The sequence below is a fragment of the Bos indicus genome, chromosome X, assembly GCF_029378745.1.
Source record: "Bos indicus isolate NIAB-ARS_2022 breed Sahiwal x Tharparkar chromosome X, NIAB-ARS_B.indTharparkar_mat_pri_1.0, whole genome shotgun sequence".
In the NCBI taxonomy this organism is placed as follows: Eukaryota; Metazoa; Chordata; class Mammalia; order Artiodactyla; family Bovidae; genus Bos; species Bos indicus.
The window spans coordinates 60,004,151-60,026,024 of NC_091789.1; the positions used below are offsets into that span (position 1 = coordinate 60,004,151).

At 38.2% G+C, this 21,874-nt stretch overlaps 1 protein-coding gene across 3 annotated transcripts in view; it reads left to right on the forward strand.

Moving 5' to 3' along the window:
* DNAAF6 (dynein axonemal assembly factor 6) overlaps positions 1 to 21,593 on the forward strand; it is a 47,995-nt gene extending 26,402 nt beyond the window's left edge. For all 3 annotated transcript variants that reach the window (XM_070784618.1, XM_070784617.1, XM_070784616.1), the window contains exons 6-7: positions 16,260 to 16,345; positions 21,395 to 21,593. In XM_070784618.1, coding sequence (XP_070640719.1) covers positions 16,260 to 16,345; positions 21,395 to 21,524 — 216 coding nt within the window. In that variant the 3' untranslated portion in view covers positions 21,525 to 21,593. The remainder of the gene's footprint in view (positions 1 to 16,259; positions 16,346 to 21,394) is intronic.
* Positions 21,594 to 21,874: the final 281 nt, after the last annotated feature.

The following is a 21,874-nucleotide window of genomic DNA, read 5'->3' on the forward strand; positions in this document are numbered from 1 at the left end:
TACTATAATGGATTTCTATTGATAAGGGAACATGCTGATGTGACTTTGAAAACAAGACATTAAGCCTGTTTTTATTTTTCATTGTCACCTCCTCACTGGGATATGAGCCTTACTCCATCTCTAAATCTAACTGGGAATGGAGTGAGAGTCAGGGATAGGATGGGAGTCAGTCACCATCTGGCAGACACAATCAGGAGTCACATGTTTATCACATGTATTCATCTCAGAAGGAGCTAGCAATCATTCTGAGCAAAGTGTCTGCACATCCTCTGAGAATTCACTTGTTTTTTGAATGGTATGCTTCTCAAATCCCAATTTCTCTCAAGGTTAAAACAGTCATTTTCATTTACTTCTTATAAATAAATAGATTTGGCTGCTTGATAATGGAATGGATTCTCTTTTCCATTTAAAATTCTGGAGAATGGACACCTTTTTTTCTAGGCTTTCTGATTATGCTAACTTTACTTGATTGGTTATATATCAGACTGTGTGGCAGGGAGAAAGATATTTGAGCTGTAATACAATTCCTCATTATCAGCTCCAGGCAGCACAGTAAACCTTCAATTAAATTTCTAATAGTTCTTTCAGTAATATACATACATTATGGTTAATATCATAATATTTTTCCACAATGATGGTAGGGGGATGAATACCTCCTTAATAGCTAATCTAACTGTGTAGACTTAATATATATCTGATGATGGAAGTTATATATATTTAAAGTTTTAAATAATACCAAAATTAGTAGAGTTGAAAATAAAAGTCCCCTATAAGACTTCTCTACTGGTCCAGTAGTTAAGACTCCTCACTCCCACTGCAGGGAATGCAAGTTTGATCCTTGGTTAGGGAAGATCCCATTAGCTGCAGTATGTAATAAAAAAAAAGTTCCCTGTAATGAGAAAGGTATAGATAGATAGATTGAGAGAGAGAGAGGGAGGGAGGGAGTTTGAAATGGGCTTAAGGTCATGGATTGAATAAGGGTGAAAGATGTCCTATATATATTACTTGGTAGCAAAATCAGTAATTTTACATTTTGATTATGTCATTTGGAGGCGGTTTCATCAAATATTTTAAATATATGGTCCAGAATTCTTGAACCAGAACTGGAAGAACCTTCTGAATCCATGCAAGTGGATTCACAGATAGACCATAGAAAATATAAATATTTGAGGGATGGATAAAGGAAAGGAACAGAAAAGGATATACAGAGATGGGGAAAACCATAATAGTATCTACGGCTGCAGAGAAGTAAAGCAGGATTAAGAAGTCTGGTGATTTTTGAAAGAGAGCAGCTTCAGAGGCATGATAGGGGTTAACACTGGGTTGCAGAAAGCTGAGAAGTGGAGAAGAAATGAGGAAGAGAAGGCAGTAAATATAGATTATTCTTTGAGACAGTTTACCAGTGAAAGGGAGGAGAGAGAGGAGATGGGTGGTGAAGAGGAGGCCTGATTTAGGGATTTTTGAAAGTACTTTTCAGTTAATGACAGGAATCCATTCACTTACTCATATAATATTTATTGAGTGACTACTATATGTCATTAGACTTAATGAACAAACCATAAAGAAGTAGTCATGGTACAGGCCCTTAGGGGACTTCTAGAATTGGGTAGAGGCTACTCAGGTGGCTCAGTGGTAAAGAATCTGCCTGCCAAGGCAACAGATGCAAGAGACTCAGGTTTGGTCCCTGGGTGGGGAAGATCCCCTGGAGTAGGAAGTGGCAACCCACTCCAGTGTTCTTGCCTGGAAAATTCCATGGACAGAGGAATCTGGCAAGGCTGCAGTCCATGGGGTTGGAAGGAGTTGGACATGACCAGCATGCACACAGAAATGGGTAAAGGCATTTTTGGCTACAGGATGTTATTGACCTTTAGTACTCAGGGGCCAGGAATTCTCTAAATCCTGCAATAAGAGGAACAATCCTAAAAAATGAAGAGTTGTCCTAGATAAAATTAGAAAAAGAGAGGTTGAAGACATGAGACTGACCACTCAGCAATATTCTACCCTGTTGATTACTCCTTCCTTCTTTTTTTGAATACAAAAGTATTTATTTTAATAAACTTTATATTTAAAATAGAATTTTAATCTGTCTACTCACAAAACCTAATTCAAAACATGATACATTTATCTCTCTAGCTGATTTGATGTTACTCTTTTACAAACAGCACTCAATTTCTAATTGTTTTATATTAAGACTCTGTAACTAAATGAAGTCTATTTTGTCAGAAAACATTTCATTTTAATCTTAAAGAGTGCTTTTTTAAAATGAAGGCACCAACAAGAACTACTTTCAGATGGTAGAGAATTTCTTATTTTTTAAAGACTCTGTGGTTGACCACTTTTTCATTAGTTCCCTGTAGCAAGACACTTTCTATTTTACCCTAAACACTTTTTTTCTCTTTAATGACCTCACTCTCCTGGTTTTCCTCCAAAATCTCTGGACATTCCTCATCTCCTTTGCTTCCAGATCACTGGCTCTTCTCCTGCCTGAAGTTCTCTAGGTCTCTGAAAAAGACCTATGTATTATTTCTCTAATATATTTCTATCTAGTCCCATGGTTTTAAATGCTGCTCATCTGTATAGTCTTAATCCCTTCAGTGAGCTTCAGATTCCTATAACAAACCTCTCACTTGACATCTCCCACTTGTTTAATAGGCAGTGCAAACCTAACATGTCCAAAACAGAACTCTTGTCTTCCCCAACCTTATTTCCTATTGATCTTACTCATCTCAAGAGAAGACAACATTCACCCAATTACACAAGCTAAAAATTTAAATCATTTCTTATTTCTCTCTTCTTTATACCTCATGTGCAATTCATCAGCAAGTCTCATTGGCTCTGCTTTCAAAATATATTCTAAATCCATCTAATTGTTATTACCACAACAACTACCATCATCTTTCAAACCACCATCACCTCTCAACTGGACCATTATGATTCTCTTTTGATTCATCTCCCTGCTCCCACTCTTGCTCCTTTGGAAACTTCCCACAGTGTCCAGAGAAATTTCAGCATCAGCGTTAGTCCTTCCAATGAATATTCAGGACTGATTTCCTTTAGGATGGATTAGTTGGATCTCCTTGCTGTCCAAGGGACTCTCAAGAGACTTCTCCAGCATCACAGTTCAAAAGCATCAGTTCTTTGGTACTCAGCTTTCTTTATAGTCCAACTCTCACATCCATACATGACTACTGGAAAAACCATATTTTTGACTAGATGGAATTTGTTGGCAAAGTAACATCTATGCTTTTTAATATGCTGTCTAGGTAGGTCATAACTTTTCTTCTAAGGAGCAAGTGTCTTTTAATTTCATTGTTGTATAGAATTAGATAAACGGAGATGAAATCAAAGAGAATCAGAGCCCCAGATATGCCTGCCAGAGGGGCAAGTGAAAGACTACAGGGATAGAAAACCAGATCAATGGAGCAATGCATAGTCAAATAACAGACCTACATAAATGTAGAATCCAGTTTGTAATGAATGCAGCATTTATTACAAATTATGGGGAAAGGTATACTGTTCAACATATGGTTTTAAGACAATAGGTTTAACATATGGGGAAAAATTAAGTTATATATCTATGTCATGCCATAAATAAAAATACTTTCTAGATGGAATACAGATCTGAAATAAAAACAAAAAAATAAAAATAAAAAGTGTATCACATGAATTCTTCACTCAGAACCCCCGGTGGATTCTTATTGCACTTAGGACAAAATCCAAATTTTTTATCTTAATCCTTGAGGTCTTAGATGATCTGCCCCTGCATCCTCTTCAGTTTCATCTAATGCCACATTTTCTTCCTTGTTCATTATGTTCTAGCCACCCTGGCCTTCTTTCTGTTCCTTCAGTATGTCAAGTTATTACCTGGTTCTTTCTGTTCATTCCAGTTGGAAGGCTCTTCCTTCAGTTAAGTTCAGTTGCTCAGTCATGTCCGATCTTTATGACCCCATGGACTGCAGCATACCAGCCCTGCCTGTCCATCACAAACTCCCAGAGTTTACTCAAACTTATGCCATTGAGTCGGAGAAGGCGATGGCACCCGACTCCAGTACCAATCTTGCCTGGAAAATCCCATGGACGGTGGGGCCTGGTGGGCTGCAGTCCATGGGATCGCTAGGAGTCGGACAGGACTGAGCAACTTCGCTTTCACTTTTCACTTTCATGCATTGGAGAAGGAAATGGCAACCCACTCCAGTGTTCTTGCCTGGAGAATCCCAGGGACAGCAGAGCTTGGTGGGCTGCCGTCTATGGGGTCACACAGAGTCGGACACGACTGAAGCGACTTAGCAGCAGCAGCAGCATGCCATTGAGTCCGTGATGCCACTCAGCCATCTCATCCTCTGTCGTCCCTACTCCACCTGCCTTCAATCTTTCCAAGCATCAGGGTCTTTTCAAATGAGTTAGCTCTTCTCATCAGATGGCCAAAGTATTGGAGTTTCAGCTTCAGCATCAGTCCTTCCAATGAATATTCAGGACTGATTTCCTTTAGGATGGACTGATGGATCTCCTTGCAGTCCAAGGGACTCTCAAGAGTCTTCTCCAACACCACAATTCAAAAGCATCGATTCTTCGGTGCTCAGCTATCTTTATAGTCCAACTCTTACATCCATACATGACGACTGGAAAAACCATAGCTTTGACTAGATGGACCTTTGTTGGCAAAGTGATGTCTCTGCTTTTTAATATGCTATCTAGGTTGGTCATAACTTTTCTTCCAAGGAGAAATTGTCTTTTAATTTCATGGCTGCAGTCACCATCTGCAGTGATTTTGGAGCCCAAAAAAACAAAGTCTGACACTGTTTCCACTGTTTCCCATCTATTTGCCATGAAGTGATGGGACCAGATGCCATGATCTTCGCTTCTCTTTCTGCCATAAGGGTGGTGTCATCTGCATATATGAGGTTATTGATATTTCTCCTGGCAATCTTAATTCCAGCTTGTGCTTCATCCAGCCCAGCATTTCTCATGATATACGCTGCATATAAGTTAAATAAGCAGGGTGACAATATACAGCCTTGACGTACTCCTTTCCCAATTTGGAACCAGTCTGTTGGTCCATGTCCAGTTCTAACTGTTATTTCTTGACCTGCATATAGATTTCTCAGGAGGCAGGTCAGGTGGTATGGTATTCCCATCTCTTGAAGAATTTTCCACAGTTGATTGTGATCCACACAGTCAAAGGCTTTGGCATAGTCAATAAAGCAGAAATAGATAATTTTCTGGAACTCTCTTGCTTTTTCGATGATCCAGTAGATGTTGGCAATTTGATCTCTGGTTCCTCTGCCTTTTCTAAAACCAACTTGAACATCAGGAAGTTCATGGATCACATACTGTTGAAGCCTGTCTTGGAGAATTTTGAGCATTACTTTACTAGCATGTGAGATGAGTGCAATCGTGTGGTAGTTTGAGCATTCTTTGGCATTGCCTTTCTTTGGGATTGGAATGAAAACTGACCTTTTCCAGTCCTATGGGCACTGCTGAGTTTTCCCAATTTGCTGGCATATTGAGTGCAGCACTTTCATAGCATCATCTTTTAGGATTTGAAGTAGCTCAACTGGAATTCCATCACCTCCACTAGCTTTGTTCATAGTGATGCTTCCTAAGGCCCACTCAACTTCGCACTCCAGAATGTCTGGCTCTAGGTGAGTGATCATACCATCATGATTATCTGGGTCATGAAGATCTTTTTTGTATAGTTTTTCTGTGTATTCTTGCCACCTCTTCTTAATATCTTCTGCTTCTGTTAGGTCCATACCATTTCTGTCCTTTATTGTGCCCATCTTTGCATGAAATGTTCCCTTGCTATCTCTAATTTTCTTGAAGAGATAGGCTTTCCCATTCTATTGGTTTCCTCTATTTCTTCACACTGATCACTGAGGAAGGTGGTCTTATCTCTCCTTGCTATTCTTTGGAACTCTGCATTCAAATGGGTATATCTTTCCTTTTCTTCTTTACCTTTAGCTTCTCTTCTTTTCTAAGCTATTTTTAAGGCCTCCTCAAACAACCTTTTTGCCTTTTTGCATTTCTTTTTTTGGGGATGGTCTTGATTACTGCCTCCTGTACAATGTCGTGAACCTCCATCCATAGTTCTTCAGGCACTTTGCCTATCAGATTCAATCCCTTGAATCTATTTCTCAGTTCCACTGTATAATCGTAAGGTCATACCTGAATGGTCTAGTGGTTTTCCCTACTTTATTCAATTTCAGTCTGAATTTGGCAATAAGGAGTTCATGATCTGAGCCATAGTCCACTCCCAGTCTTATTTTTGCTAACTGTATAGAGCTTCTCTATCTTTGGCTATAAAGAACATACTCAGTCTGATTTCGATGTTGACCATCTGGTGATGTCCATGTATAGAGTCGTCTCTTCTGTTGTTGGAAGAGGGTGTTTGCTATGACCAGTGAGTTCTCTTGGCAAAATTCTATCAGCCTTTGCCCTGCTTCATTCTGTACTCCAAGGCCAAATTTGCCTGTTGCTCCAGGTATTTCTTGACTTCCTACTTTTGCATTCCAGTCCCCTATTATGAAAAGGACATCTTTTTTGGGTGTTAGTTCTAGAATGTCTTGTAGGTCTTCATAGAACTATCCAACTTCAGCTTCTTCAGCATTGCTGGTCAGGTCATTGACTTGGATTACTGTGATATGGAATGGTTTCCCTTGGAAAGGAACATTCTGTCGTTTTTGAGATTGCATCCAAATACTGCATTTCAGACTCTTGTTGACTGTGATGGCTAGTCCATTTCTTCTAAGGGATTCTTGCCCACAGTAGTAGATGTAATGGTCATCTATGTTAAATTCACCCATTCTAGTCCATTTTAGTTCGCTGATTCCTAAAATGTCAGCATTCACTCTTGCCATCTCCTGTTTGACCCCTTCCAATTTGCCTTGATTCATGGACCTAACATTCCAGGTTCCTATGCAATATTGCTCTTTACAGTATCGGATTTTACTTCTATCACCAGTCCCATCCACAACTGGGTGTTGTTTTTGCTTTGGCTCTGTCTCTTCATTCTTTCTGGAGTTATTTCTCCACTCTTCGCCAGCAGCATAATGGGCACCTATCGACCTGGGAAGTTCATCTTTCAGTGTCCTACCTTTTTGCCTTTTCATACCATTCATGGGGTTCTCAAGGCAAGAATACTGATGTGGTTTGCCCATTCCCTTCTCCAGTGGACCATGTTTTGTCAGAACTCTCTACCATGACCCGTCCATCTTGGGTGGCCCTACAAGGCATGGCTCATAGTTTCATTGAATTAGACAAGACTGTGGTCCATGTGATCAGTTTGGTTAGTTTTCTCTGATTGTGGTTCTTAATCTGTCTGTCCTCTGATGGAGAAGGATAAGAGACTTATGCAAGCTTCCTGATGGGAGAGACTGACTGAGGGGGAAACTGGGTCTTGTTCTGATGGGCAGGGCCATGCCCAGTAAATCTTTAATCCAATTTTCTGTTGATGGGTGAAGCTGTGTTCCCTCCATGTTATTTACCTGGGACCAAACTGTGGTGGAGATAATGAAGATAATGGCGACCTCCTTCAAAAGGTTCCATGCACTCACTGCTACACTCAGTGCCCCCAACCCTACAGCAGGCCACTGCCAACCCACGCCTCCACCAGAGACTCCTGGACAATCACAGGCAAGTCTGGGTCAGTCTCTTCTAGGGTCACTGCTCCTTTCTCCTGGGTCCTGGTGTACACAAGGTTCTGTTTGTGCCCTCCAAGAGTTGGTTTCCCCAGTCCTGTGTAAGTTCTGGCAACTCTGTGGTGGGGTTAATGGTGACCTCCTCCAAGAGGGCTTATGCCATACCCAAGTCAGCTGCACTCAGCCCATGTCTGCTGCACCCAGAGCCCCTGCCCCTGCGGCAGTCCACTGCTGACCCGTACCTTCACAGGAGACACTCAAACACAGTTCTGTCTTGGTCTCTGTGGTGTCTCTGGGTCCTGGTGCGCATAAGGTTTGTTTGATTCCTCTGAGCGTCTCTGGCGGGTATGGGGTTTAATTCTAAACGCTATTTCATCCCTCCTACCGTCTTGCTGGGGCTTCTCCTTTGCCCTTGGACATGGAGTATCTCCTCAAAGTTGCTCCAGTGCCTACCGTCTTGCTGGGGCTTCTCTGCCCTTGGTGTGGGGTATCTCCCCACAGTCGCTCCAGCGCCACGCAGCTGCAGCAGCTCCAGCACCGTACAGCTGCTGCCGCTCTTCCTTCAGACAGTGATAATTACCTCCTAATTCTTTCCTGTTGAATTGCATGAGTTAGTACCTCCAGAACTATGTTACATAATAGTAGTAAATAATGGTTTTATTTATTTCTCCCCTTTAGAATATTTCTGATGTTTCCTCATTCACCCTGATACTAACTTTTGTGTTGTGTGTTAAGAACCTGTTCATCTATTCTGATTGATCAAATGCCTTTTTAATGAAGGCAATGGCACCCCACTCCAGTACTTTTGCCTAGAAAATCCCATGGATGGAGGAGCCTGGTAGGCTGCAGTCCATGGGGTCGCTAGAGTCAGACATGACTGAACGACTTGACTTTCATTTTTCACTTTCATGCATTGGAGAAGGAAATGCAACCCACTCCAGTGTTCTTGCCTGGAGAATCCCAAGGATGGGGAAGCCTGATGGGCTGCCATCTATGGGGTTGCACAGAGTTGGACACGACTGAAGTGACTTAGCAGCAACAGCATGATATTTTTACTTTTTGATCTACTGGTATATTCAGTTTCTTAATATTGAAACATCTTTATATAAATTCATTTACTCAACACTTATTTATTGATTACCTATGACATCCCATAGTAATAAACAAAACATAAATATCACTGTATTCACAAAGCATACTTTCAGTGGGAGAGTTGAATGAACAAAATAAATGCAAAATTGTATTTTACATTGGAAGGTGATTAATGCTATGAAGGGGAAAAAGCAAGGCGAAGTGATAGCATGTACTAGGGAAGCTAGTGGCTGCAGTTTTAAATTCTGTGATCAGGGAAGACCTTACTGAGAAGGCAATTTGTGCAAAGACTTGAAGGCATCTCTCCCCATCAGGAAGTGAGGCTAGGATGCTGGAAAGTTATCTAAGTGGATATTTAAATCACCAATGTTTAAGATACCAGTTAATGTTAGAAATATCAATAGAGAACAAAGAACTATTCTTAGAGAAATAGGTATAGGAAATCTGACTCAGGAATTGGTAGATGGTGCCAACAAGGAGGGTAATTGGTGGTATAGTATGAAGACATGAGATTTATTTTTAAAAAGATGCAAGGAAGCGGAGGCAGGCCTAATGATATACGAAAATTGGGAGGGGGAAAAAAAAAGACAGGCACAAATTGAGAAGACTATAAGGGAATCAGTGTCATCAAGGTAAACTAAGGTAAACCATCAGTTTAAGAAAAATTGCAGAGAATATTGAGAGGCTAATGAGATAAGGGATGTTGTACTAGTGTTCCAGAAGATCTAATGGAAGGGTTTCATGAGTTGGTAAGGGGTAGGAAATGGAAACAAAATAGAAGCTAGGAAGACCAGATGGTAATTATTAAGTGATAAGGAAAGACTTAGAAATCTGAGGCTTCCTGTGTTTATTGACAAATAGAGATAAAAAGGGAGAAGGCAATGGCAACCCACTCCAGTGCTCTTGCCTGGAAAATCCCATGGTTGGAGGAGCCTGGTAGGCTGCAGTCCATGGGGTCGCTAAGCGTTGGACACGACTGAGCGACTTCACTTTCATTTTTCACTTTCATGCATTGGAGAAGGAAATGGCAACCCACTCCGGTGTTCTTGCCTGGAGAATCCCAGAGACGGGGGAGCCTGGTGGGCTGCCGTGTATGGGGTCGCACAGAGTTGGACACGACTGAAGCGACTTAGCAGCAGCAGAGATAAAAAGTATAATGAATTTAGTTCCAACAGCCTCAAAACAGATAATGGCAGTGAGGCTGTGTTTGGGGATAAATGTGGGTACCAACAGAAGTATGAAGGTCCTCTAGATGAGTGTTCTTACTCCAGAATGAGCTGGGCTTACTCTGGACTCCTGTGAAAGGAGAGGAATCATGCTCATGATCTTATGAAACAGACATGGCCATATGGTACTGGAATGTTATAGAAAATGTATCCACTACTTTTAAAAGATATCTGTTGGTTTCATATCTTAGTTTTTGAGAACATATACCTCCATATTTTTATATCCAGAGGTAAATATTTATACAATTTCAAAGTACGGGGATCTATCCCTTTAATTTTTTTTTTCATTTTCCTATAGATTATCATTGCTCCTGAGAGTTTTTATAAAATACTATGGTTGCACTGAAAAAAATATCTCACATGTGTTTCCATAGGTAAACAATGGGAAGTTAAATCACTGAAGCAATTCAAAATGAGACTTAACCAAACTTTTCTGTTAATCAAAATCTCCTAATATTTTTGTGTTTCAAATGGAAACTCATATAGTCTTAACTTCTTTGTCAAGAATCAAATATACTGGAGATGGCTGCTGTTTTTCAAATTTTTCTGTATATATTAAGCTTCACTAAAATTTCAGTAGAGCTCATAGATTGGTCAAGTCACATATATAAGGTATGCATCACTTATTCTTATGTTCTGGCATTCAGGAAGGGATAGTTCAGGAGAAAGCCTAAAATCGTTGATTTCTAACAAACACTTGCTATTTGACTTTCTCATTTTGATTTTCAAACAACTTAGAATATGATCAAAGACACTTATCAGAGGAACTGGAAAGTCTATATTAATCACCTACAGATTATAGGAATATACTGTCTTTAAGAACCATCTTGTCATGTAAATCTAACATAGGAATAAGACAATAAAGAGGAAATCTAAACCTCAAAATGAAAATCTCACATTAATGACCCCACTCCCAAAAGCTTAGGGATGTTAAACTAGCTCTGTTACAACACATAGGGGAGAATAAATGAAAGACAGTGAAAACAATTGATAAGCAATTTGACCTACATTTACCCATTTCCAGGAAAGCCTCAAAGTGAATTCCTAAAGAGCCTGAAGAAGTAGTTTTGACTACTCTCCTGAAGAAAAGCTGAAGGTGGAAAGAAGGAATCTCACAAACTTTAAATTAGTGGACTCTTTTCCTGTTTTATCCACATGGCTGGAAGGCAGAAGTGTAAACTAAAGTTAGTCTTGGGTACAGCGGTAGTCAGGCTTTGAGATGGCCCACAATGATTCTCACCTTCTGATATTCTTCCCTTTGTGTATTCCACTCTCACATCGAATGGGGCTGACCTGTATAACCACTAGGATATTATAGAAATGAAAGTATACATCTTCTGAGGCTACATTTCTGAAAAAGGCATGCCTTCTGTCTCACACTTTTGGATCATTCACTCAGGGGAGAAGACAGCTGTTGTGTCATAAGGACAGTCAAGGCTCTAAGTCCTATTGAGAAGTCCATGTGTTGAAGAACTGATGTTGCAGGAAGGGGGACTCCTTCAAGGGCCCAAGAATGGGCTCTTGTCTAACACTTGAAAATGAATTATCTGAAGAGACACACATGCTGACAAAGCAAGAGACTATTGGAAAGGGGTGCCTGGGTGGAGAGTAGCAGGGTAAGGGAACATAGAAGAACTTCTCTGCCACGTGGCTCACAGTCTTCAGTTTATAGTAATGGAGTTAGTTTCTGGATAGTCTCTGGCCAATCATTCTGACTCAGGGTCCTTCCTAATGGTGTATCACTCAGCCAAGATGGATTCCAGTGAGAAGGATTCTGGGAGGTTGGTAGGACATATGAACTAGCATCCCCTCTCTCCTTTTGACCTTTCCTGAATTCTTCCTGTTCGTGGTAGCTTGTTAGTTCCACATTCTTTACCAGGACCTCCTGTTGTAAGATAACTCATACACATGGTTACTGTGGTGCCTAGCCAGTGTAGGTGGTTTTGGTCAGTGATTCCCTTAACACTGAGTTCTCTTGCCATCAGATATGTGAGTGAGTCATCTTGGAGGCAGATTCTCTAGCCCCAATAAAGCCTTCAGATATCTGCAGCTCAGCCAATATCTTGAACACAAACTCATGATAAACCCTACCTAAGACAGAACTACCTAACTAAGCCTCTTCTGAATTCCTAACCTATGGAATATATATAAGATAATAAATGTTAATTGTTGTTTTTGAGTCATAAATTAAGGAGGGAGGAAGTATAATTGGTTTTGGTTATACCACAATAGATAACTAATAAACAGTAACTATTAGGTTGGTACAAACATAATTGCAGTTTTTGCATTGTTGAAATTTGCCTTTTGATGTTAAAATACATTCTTAATAAATGTGGTTATGTTGTACATCATTTCAATGTACATTTCTCACTTTATGCTTTTTTTGCTAATGACTTTGCATGCATGCTAAGTCACTTCAGTCGTGTCTGACTCTTTGTGACCACATGGACTGCAGCTTACCAGGGTCCTCTGTCCATGGGGATTCTCCAAGCAAGAATACAGGAGTGGCTTGCCATGCCCTTCTCCAGGGAATCTTCTCAACCCAGGGAAATGACTTATTACTTGCTGTTTATTTTATATTAATTTTGGACTATGGGAATAATGTTATACAAAAAGCAAATTCAAGTGATTTTCATATTTGAGTTCAAAATGAGTCGTAAAGCAGCAGAGACAACTCACAACGTGAACGATACATTTGGCCCAGGAACTGCTAATGAATGTACAGTGCACTGGTGGTTCAGGAGTTTTGCAAAGGCGATGAGAGCCTTGAAGATGAGAAGCATAGTGGCCACCCTTCAGAAGTTGACAGCAACCAATTGAAAGGATCATTGAAGCTGATCCTCTTACAGCTACACAAGATGTCGAAGAAATCAACATCGACCATTCTATGGTCGTTGAGCATTTGAAGCAAATTGGAAAAGTGGAAAAGCTTGATAAGTGGGTGTCTCATGAGCTGATTGCAAATAAAAAAATCATTTTGTTGTGTTGTCTTCTCTTATTCTTCGAAACAACAAACCATTTCTCCATCAGATTGTGGCGTGTGACGAAAAGTGAATTGTATATGACAAACTGGCAACGACCAGCTCAGTGCACTTTCCAAAGCCAAACTTCCACCAAAATAAGTCATGGTCACTGGTGGTCTGCTGCCAGCCTGATCCATCTTTCTGAATCCGGCAAAACCATTACATCTGAGAAGTATGCTCAGAGCAAATCAATGAGATGCACTGAAAATTGCAACATCTGCAGCAGGCATTGGTCAACAGAAAAGACCCAATTCTTCACAACAATGCCTGACTACATGTCACACAACCAGCACTTCAAAAGTTGAACGAATTGGGCTATGAAGTTTTGCCTCATCTGCCATATTCCCCTGACTTCTTGCCAACTGTCTTCAAGCATCTTGACAGTTTTTTGCAGGGAATATGCTTCCACAACCAGTAGGATGTAGAAAATGTTTTCCAAGAGTTCGTCAAATCTCGAAGCATGGATTTTTATGCTACATGATTAAATCAACTTATTTCTTGTTGGCAAAAATGTGTTGATTGTAATGGTTCTTATTTTGATTAATAAAGATGTGTTTGAGCCTATTTATAATTATTTAAAATTCAGTCTGAAACCACAGTTACTTTTGCACCACCCTAACAATAGGTAACAGAACCAGAATTCAAGCCCAAATTTGATTCCAAAGGTTGATCTCCCAAAAGGTCAAAAATTTGCCAATGAAATTTTTATCAGTTTTCCTTAGTTACCTATTAAAATAAATTTTTAAATGAATTCCATTTGTATCCTATGTAAAGAGAGGAACATCAATTCCTTTGGTCAGTGAAATACTGTGTTTACTAATACTGGACACGTTAGGTCTTGGGTACAGTCAGTTCTAAGTCAATAGTAGCCATGTCTGTTTTCCAGGTATTCATTAAAAGTATTTTTGAGGAAGTCTGATTCATGTTTCAGGAGGAGTCTTTCTGTTGACTCTTCATCAAATCTTCTACTTTATGAGATATTAATGTGTACCATTCCACTTAATTTGTTCTTTCTCCTGTCTCTCCTGTGAAACCATTTTAGTACACAATTTTAATTTCCTCAAAAGGAAAAATTACTGAGTTGTTTCTGAATTACCCTTAATTAGACTTGCAAACAATTTTAAGAACAACTTTGAAGTTTCTACCCAAAAGTTGTATCAAAATTTCATGTAAGTCATTTTTTTAAACTCAAATGTCATTTCAACACTGGGGAAATAATCTTTTACCTTGAAAGATATAAACATTTCAAACTAAAGAAAAAATTTTGTATTTCTGAGTCCAAGTGAAATGAATCATCTGGCAACTAAAGAACATCTCAACCGGACTATCCTATCTGAATGTTTTTGTGGTAAAAATTGGTCTTTCTTATCCAATAGACTGCTCATTTAATTTGAGGTAGAGCCCCTATAACTTCCTCTTTGAGAAATGTTCTGTTTCTCTCATTAAAAGCATCTCTTTTTTAGTAGATTTGAATTTTCAAAATATAAATTAGGAGGTAATTGTTTAATGAAAATATGAACCAAAGGATACATTTAGATGGTAGGACCTCTAGAGTTCTATTTACAAATGTTTGTTTATATACAGATTTAATAAAGTAAAATATAACTCACAGACATGTATGTATTCACATACTTTATATTGTGAAAACACTATCGCCTATTTTAAGCTTCTTGTAAGAAATTCTGATTTTTTCCCCACTATTTATTTGATAGGTATTTCCTTTGTAATGTATTGCTTTTATCCTTGTTATTCCAGCTCTGAACTCAACAGATGTTCAGAATTTCAAGTCTTCTAGCTCATATTAGTGAAGACTTCATAATTTAACTTAAAGTTGTTTATGGAAACTACATGCTGAGAGAGAGATCAACTTCTATTGAAAAGAGAATGGATTAGAGTTAGAGATTAGACTTTGTATTGTGATAAAATACACATAATATACAATTTACCATAGTGACATGTAGTGTGCTCACAATGTTGCACAACCATCACCACTATCTAATTCCAGAACATTTGCATCAACCCAAAAGGAAATCCTTTTGTCACACCTCTTTTCTCCTTCCCTAGTCCCTCCAGTAACCACTAATCTGTTTTCATTCTCTATAGATTTGCCTATTCTGGATATTCCAGATAACTAGAATCCTACAATATGTGACTTTTTAGCTTAATGTTTTCAAGGATCATACATGTTATAGTATTTCATTCCATTTTATAGCTGAATAATACTCCACCGTAGGGATAGACTACACTTTGTTTATCCATTCATTGGTTGATGTGCATTTGGGTCTTTGATGCCTTTTGGCTATTGTGAATAATGCTGCCCTGAACAAAAAACATTATGTACATAATTTTGTTTGGTTGTTTTTAATGCTCTTGAATACACACACACACACATATATATATACTCAGGAGTTGAATTGCTGGGCCGTGTGGTAATTGAGATGAGACAAGTTTTGAGTGAAATCTTATTAAATCAATAAATAGTCCCATTTTTTGAGTAGTGGTCATATTGTTATTTCTCTTTTGTTATATTAGCAAGTTTTCTGGACTCCTACAGTTCTCTAGGAAATGTGGCATGGGAATTAATGCCAGGAGACTACAACATAGCATCACCAACCCACACCCAACATGAGAACTAACCATTTTTTATACAAAGTACCCAGTGATATAAAGGCAGTGGAAGGTTCCCAGCTCTAGCAGGTGTACTAGCATGCACCTTCAAGCAATGAAGGTACTGGCATGTAACCAAAGTGTTTCAATAATAACTTTGAAGGCAGATAAGGTGATGGCACCCCACTCTAGTACTCTTGCCTGGAAAATCCCATGGATGGAGGAGCCTGGTAGGCTGCAGTCCATGGGGTTGCTCAGAGTCGGACAGGACTGAATGACTTCACTTTCACTTTTCACCTTCATGCATTGGAGAAGGAAATGGCAACCCACTCCAGTGTTCTTGCCTGGAGAATCCCAGGGACGGGGGAGCCTGGTGGGCTGCCATCTATGGGGTCGCACAGAGTCGAACACGACTGAAGCGACTTAGAAGAAGAAGAATCTTAGTCAAATTATAGATGGTTGCCTTGGTTCACTCACTAAACTTCTCTGTATCTTGGTTTCTCCATCTGTACAATGAAGATAATAAACACTGCTTCTCAAGATTGTTATAAGAGCAGAGTCTGGCACATAGTTGGCATTTAAATAAATTTTAGTTCTCATTCCCTCTTATTTTATTGGACTCTTCAAATTGTTCTTCAAGACAACAGTATTTTTCTTCTCATTTTTTCTTTCAGGTGAAAATTAAACTACCAAACACCAACCCTTCTGATATTAAAGTTGACATTCAGGAGACGATCCTTGACCTCCGTACTCCTAATAAGTGAGTAAAACTTGGAGCTAGAATAATGAATGTTATAATATTAATGAATCTTTTGTCAATATCCTTTATAAAAGTGTATGTAGTTATTTTGTATCACCCCCAAAGTCAGAAGAAAAGTGAAAAAGTCAGTTAATCATTCAGATGTTTGATCTGGTTAATATAAACATAAATATATTTGTAAATACCTAGATTTTTTACCACTTTACATGCATAGATTTGGAGTAGGTTGATACCACCAAAACATAGTCCCTGACATTCAGATACAGTTTGCTTATCTGTGACGAAAAACAGCTGGAGGTGAAAATCTTTTAAGTTGTAAGTCTTGCGTGTGATATTTTTTTGTACAGTGATGGCATGAAAGAAGCAATCTTTAAGCGTTTTGGATATTGTGGGGCTCTAAGGTTGTTTGCGGAGAAGGCAATGGCACCCCACTCCAGCACTCTTGCCTGGAAAATCCCAGGGATGGAGGAGCCTGGTAGGCTGCAGTGCATGGGGTCGCTAAGAGTCGGACACGACTGAGCGACTTCGCTTTCCCTTTTCACTTTCATGCATTGGAGAAGGAAATGGCAACCCACTTCAGTGTTCTTGCCTGGAGAATCCCAGGGACGAGGGAGCCTGGTGGCTCCCGTCTATGGGGTCACACAGAGTCGGACACGACTGAAGTGACTTAGCATAGCATAGCATAAGGTTGTTTGATTATATTCATCTAAAAATCAATGAAAAGACTTATCAATTACCTAAAACAAAAATCTAACAGCTAATTTATCACTGGATCCTCAAGTTGCATGAATACATTTTAAATTAATGCAGATGATAATGGAATAATTCAATTAAACATTTGATATGTTCAAAAATAGTCTTGTTATTATACAAGTTCATATGCTGTTCCCCAAACACAGTATATAAGGTAAAATTCTGATAAAATGTTTATCCTGAAACCTGGATAAATCAACCCTGTCTCTCAAAACTAACTATATAAGGAAGGAATCAATAGAACCTGGCATGTGCTAGATAAAATATCTGAATATCTCATTGCTTTGTTCACTTTTCAGCTGGATGTATAGCAGTTAGCACACTTGGTTGACTGCAGTGGACCTTTGTTAACTCATAGACATTTCAAAATGGGTGTGGGGAGCAGTCAGATGCTAGCATATTATCTTCCTTCCATTATCAGTACCTATAGTTCTTCTCTGTTGATCATAGGGCTTTGAGAAAATAACAAAATTCGATCTCTGCTACAAAAGACTTCTATGTGTAAACACACCAATGTACATGAGTAGCTTAACTTTGATTTCTACAATAGAGGAATTTAACCACAAATGACCTACAGAGGAATACATATCAAATATTTTCTCCTTAATATAATTTTAAAAATGTATTCACTCAAAAATTGTCTCATGTTATGAAAATCACATTCCTTATTTTCACCATTGACATCAAGGAGTATAGTAATTTTTTCATTACATGCTATACACACATTTACTCTTTCCACACAACCTTTGCAAGGGAAGTTGGTTAAATGAGCAGTCAATCTTCCATGATATTTGTGCACTTGTTAAAAGCACAGACATCTACACACCATGGAGTTAATTTCCATTCCCGTAGCGGTTCTCACTGTCTCCATCAATCTTTAGGCAGCTGCTCTGGCTATGCTGTCATTCCAGATACCTTTCAAAGCCCACTAAATGAAAGACTCACACAGAGATATTTTTCCAAATAGAATGTGGGCTGCAGTAGGTCATTTGGATCATACAGTACTAATATATTAAATGCTCAGCACATAAAAGTACTGTCTGTTAAGAAAAAGGTCATTAATTAAGGGAGAAGAAAGAATTAAAATTTTTATTACTTTTCCTAAAAACTCAAACATTCTTTGGAGCCCTGATATTATCTGAACTAGTATTATTGGAAATGTGTCTTGCTTTGAGTTTGCCGATATTCACATCTACTTTCTTTAGTTTCTAACTTTGACACCCTGTAACACTATGCTTACTGGTTTCAAGAAGCATAACAGTGGACATTCTGTTCATGTACCTATAAGGGAAAATGAGTGGAATTATTTTAACTAAATTGACTAGATATCAATCTATTGATAGTCAATTGCATTAAAATTATGAATAAAACCCAGATTTTTAGCATTATAGAATGAAAAGAAATGTTTGCCGAATCCTTCATTTTAAAAAAACTGGTTGTTTTGGCATATAGATTCCCAACAGGGTAGGTAGAAAGGAAGAAAGATAGGTGAAATTGTATAATGTCTCAAAATCTCTGGACTTTATCTTCATATGGGGTTTCATTATTTTTTAAGATGGATTCTAAGAATATCTTCAATGAATTCCTTGAATGTGATAATAAAAACACATTCTAAAGATAAACATGAGTTAATTTCTGGTTGTTTGTTACTTTAGATTATCTCACTTTTGCTGTGCTCCTTTGATTTAGATTGAATTGACTGATATTCAAAGACATAAACACCTAAAAAAAAGTTTTCTAAATGCAATAGTGAATTGCAGCTCAGTAGCTGTTTCTGCTTTCTTTGAAAATAGTTATATCTCCAACAGGAAACCTTAAAAAGGCCATATCTTTTTTAAGCCCAGATATGTAAATCAAATAATTCATAAACTACATAAAATAAAAAGTACATTATGTGAATATGCACAGAACAAGGTTGTTGTATATTTAAATCTCTTGGCAAGAAACATCAACTTGAATTCTCTAATATAAATGTAAGCATATAAGTCTCTAAACTAGAATTCACTGTATAGATATTTTTTTGTTTTTACTTTCATATATTATTATATGCATTTAAATAATTTCTAAAGAAAAGCAACACTGGAGAGACTGTTTTTTTACTTTTTATTTTGTATTGGAGTATAGCCAATTAACAATGTTGTGATAGTTTTAGGTGGACAGCAAAAGGACTCAGCCAATATGCATGTATCCATCCTCCTCCAAACTTCTCTCCCATCCATGCTACCACATAACATTGAGCAGAGTTCCCTGTGCTACATAGTAGGACCTTGTTGGTTATCCATTTAACACTGGATAAACATTTGATCAGTGACTAAACTTTAGCTTTTTAAAAAGCAAATATTTTTCAATGTAAAGGCAGAGAGATTGGGTTTAAATGTTCATTCATATTTTATTATAGTACTGATCTATACTAGTTATTCAAATATCATTTTGTAGTGACCTATTTGCTTTTAATTCATTTATTCATTCACTCAACAAATAATACTTTCCTTCTTTTAAAAGCCTAAATAAGTTACACAGTTTCTACTCAAAATTTTTGTATGTGAAGCTATACTACTAAGGACTAGACAAAAATGCAGGGATGGATGGATCATTCCAATGGCCACTAACTGTCTTTTTTTTTTTAATTTATTTCTGTCTGGACAGAGAAGTGCACATTATCATTGGAACTTCTTCAGCTGATTTATAGTTGTCTTTTGGTGCAATGAAACTGTCACCACTGAGCTTTGCTTTCTTTTAAAAGTGAATATATTATCATTTGTAGAATAAGGGATGAAGCAAATCTAACTCTAGTACAACCTATATTGTAAACAACTTTAAAAAGATGGACTCTCAGGAACTCCCTGGAGGTCCAGTGGTTAGAACTTGGCACTTTTACTGCCAAGGGCATGGTTTAATCCCTGGTCGGGGAACTAAGATCCTGCAAGCTTCATGGCACAGTCAAAAAAAAAAAAAAAAAGATGGACTCTACATGGTTTTTGCACCCACTTTTTTTTTTTAAGATTCCAAATATTACAGGGTATATTAAAATACATTGCGATTTCATTACTTCAAGTGGAGAGAATTGTTTCTCCTACCCTAAATATCTGGAATGGAACAAAAGTAACAGAAAACTTCTCCTTTAGGTTCCAGAGCTGTGTGATAAATAATTTTAATGAGCCCAGTTTCCTGAATTTAGGTCTTTGCAAATGAATAATGAGGAGACTGATTTTCGAGGATTTTGTTTTCAAATACTAGTTTTTTGTACAAGTATTCAATAAGTACCCCCTAAAAATTACCCAAATTACCATATTCCTTTACCAGTTTGGGTCTTATACCTCCTAAAAGAGCTTTTCTGTCCACTTTTTATAGAGATCCTCAAGCCTTCTCTGTTGAGAATGTGAGGTAACAAGTGCTTCATGTATTTAATTTTCTTCAGATACCAGCATGTGCTGACCCCATGCATAATTCCGATTCATACCACTATGACATATTTATGGATGTCTCATCCCAGCCATGCGTCTGAAGCATACAGCTATCCAGCAACTGAGCCATAAACTACAAACTACACTCAGCAGTCTCTCACAGGAAATTTCTGTCAATGTAAAGTAGAAAGAACCAGAGGCAAGCAAAAGAAAGCACTTTCATTGATTGGGTATTGAAATCACTGCAGGCCTGAATTTCAATAACTACACCTGGAGTAGAGACTCAGTTTAAAGTAATGTTAGCAGAATTATTGTAGAACTATTCGAATTTCAGATTTCTGTCAGGCAGTCACATTTCTTCTACACATAAGGATGACTGGCAAGAGATCTGTCCAAACAACTTAAAGTTGCAGTGGTTCTATTTCTATGCCAATAAACATAGCCTGAGACTATGTTTATATAATGCAAAATGAGGTCAATTTAGAAAAAATAAGCTTGCTTGCTTGCTAAGGCACTTCAGTCTTGTCTGTCTCTTTGTGACCCTATGGACTGTAGCCCGCCAGGCTCCTCTATTCATGGGATTCTCCAGGCAAGAATACTGGAGTAGGTTGCCATGCCCTCCTCCAGGGGATCTTCCCAACCCAGGGATCAAATCCGAGTCTTTTAAGTCTCCTGCATTGAGGGGTGGTCCAAACCGCTGCTTGGAGTTTTAGGGCCAAGAAAAAAAAAGGTATACTATTTGTGTTAATTAGGCATATTTTTGATCCAGTATTCATACTGTCTAGTTTTTTGGTTCCTAACATTGCGATGATATATATTGCTTCCCATTGCCTTTATTAAAAGTGGTATCTTCTTGATGTCACTGGTTCTAGGTTTTTATTTTGTTTTTCAGGAAGCTGCTGCTAACCCTTCCCCATCCTGTGGACTGCAGCAGTGCCAACGCCTTCTATATACTTGATGTTGAGACTCTCGAAGTCACCATGACTATGAAACGAGAGTTGGATTTCATTAATTTCTTATGAAACGGTGTGGAGAAGGATGAAAAGTGGCAAATAACACCGATTAAAAAATAAAAACCTTTGACAAAATTAGTTAATGTTTTCTGTCTTCTCTTTATTATTCTGACATATTGAAAAATGGGCTTCTGTTCAATTCTAGTGCTATTCTGATCATTTACAGTCATTTCTATTAATCTAGTAGGAAATAGTGTTTTCTCATACTAATAAGCTATCCCATTTTTATAGTGATAGCTGGATGGAATTTACAGGTTAACCAGTTAGATTGCTACATGCCAATTAAATAACTGAAATATGACCAAGAAATGGTTGGTTCACTTACTTCAATAGTCTAAAGGCCTTAAGCCATTTGATTA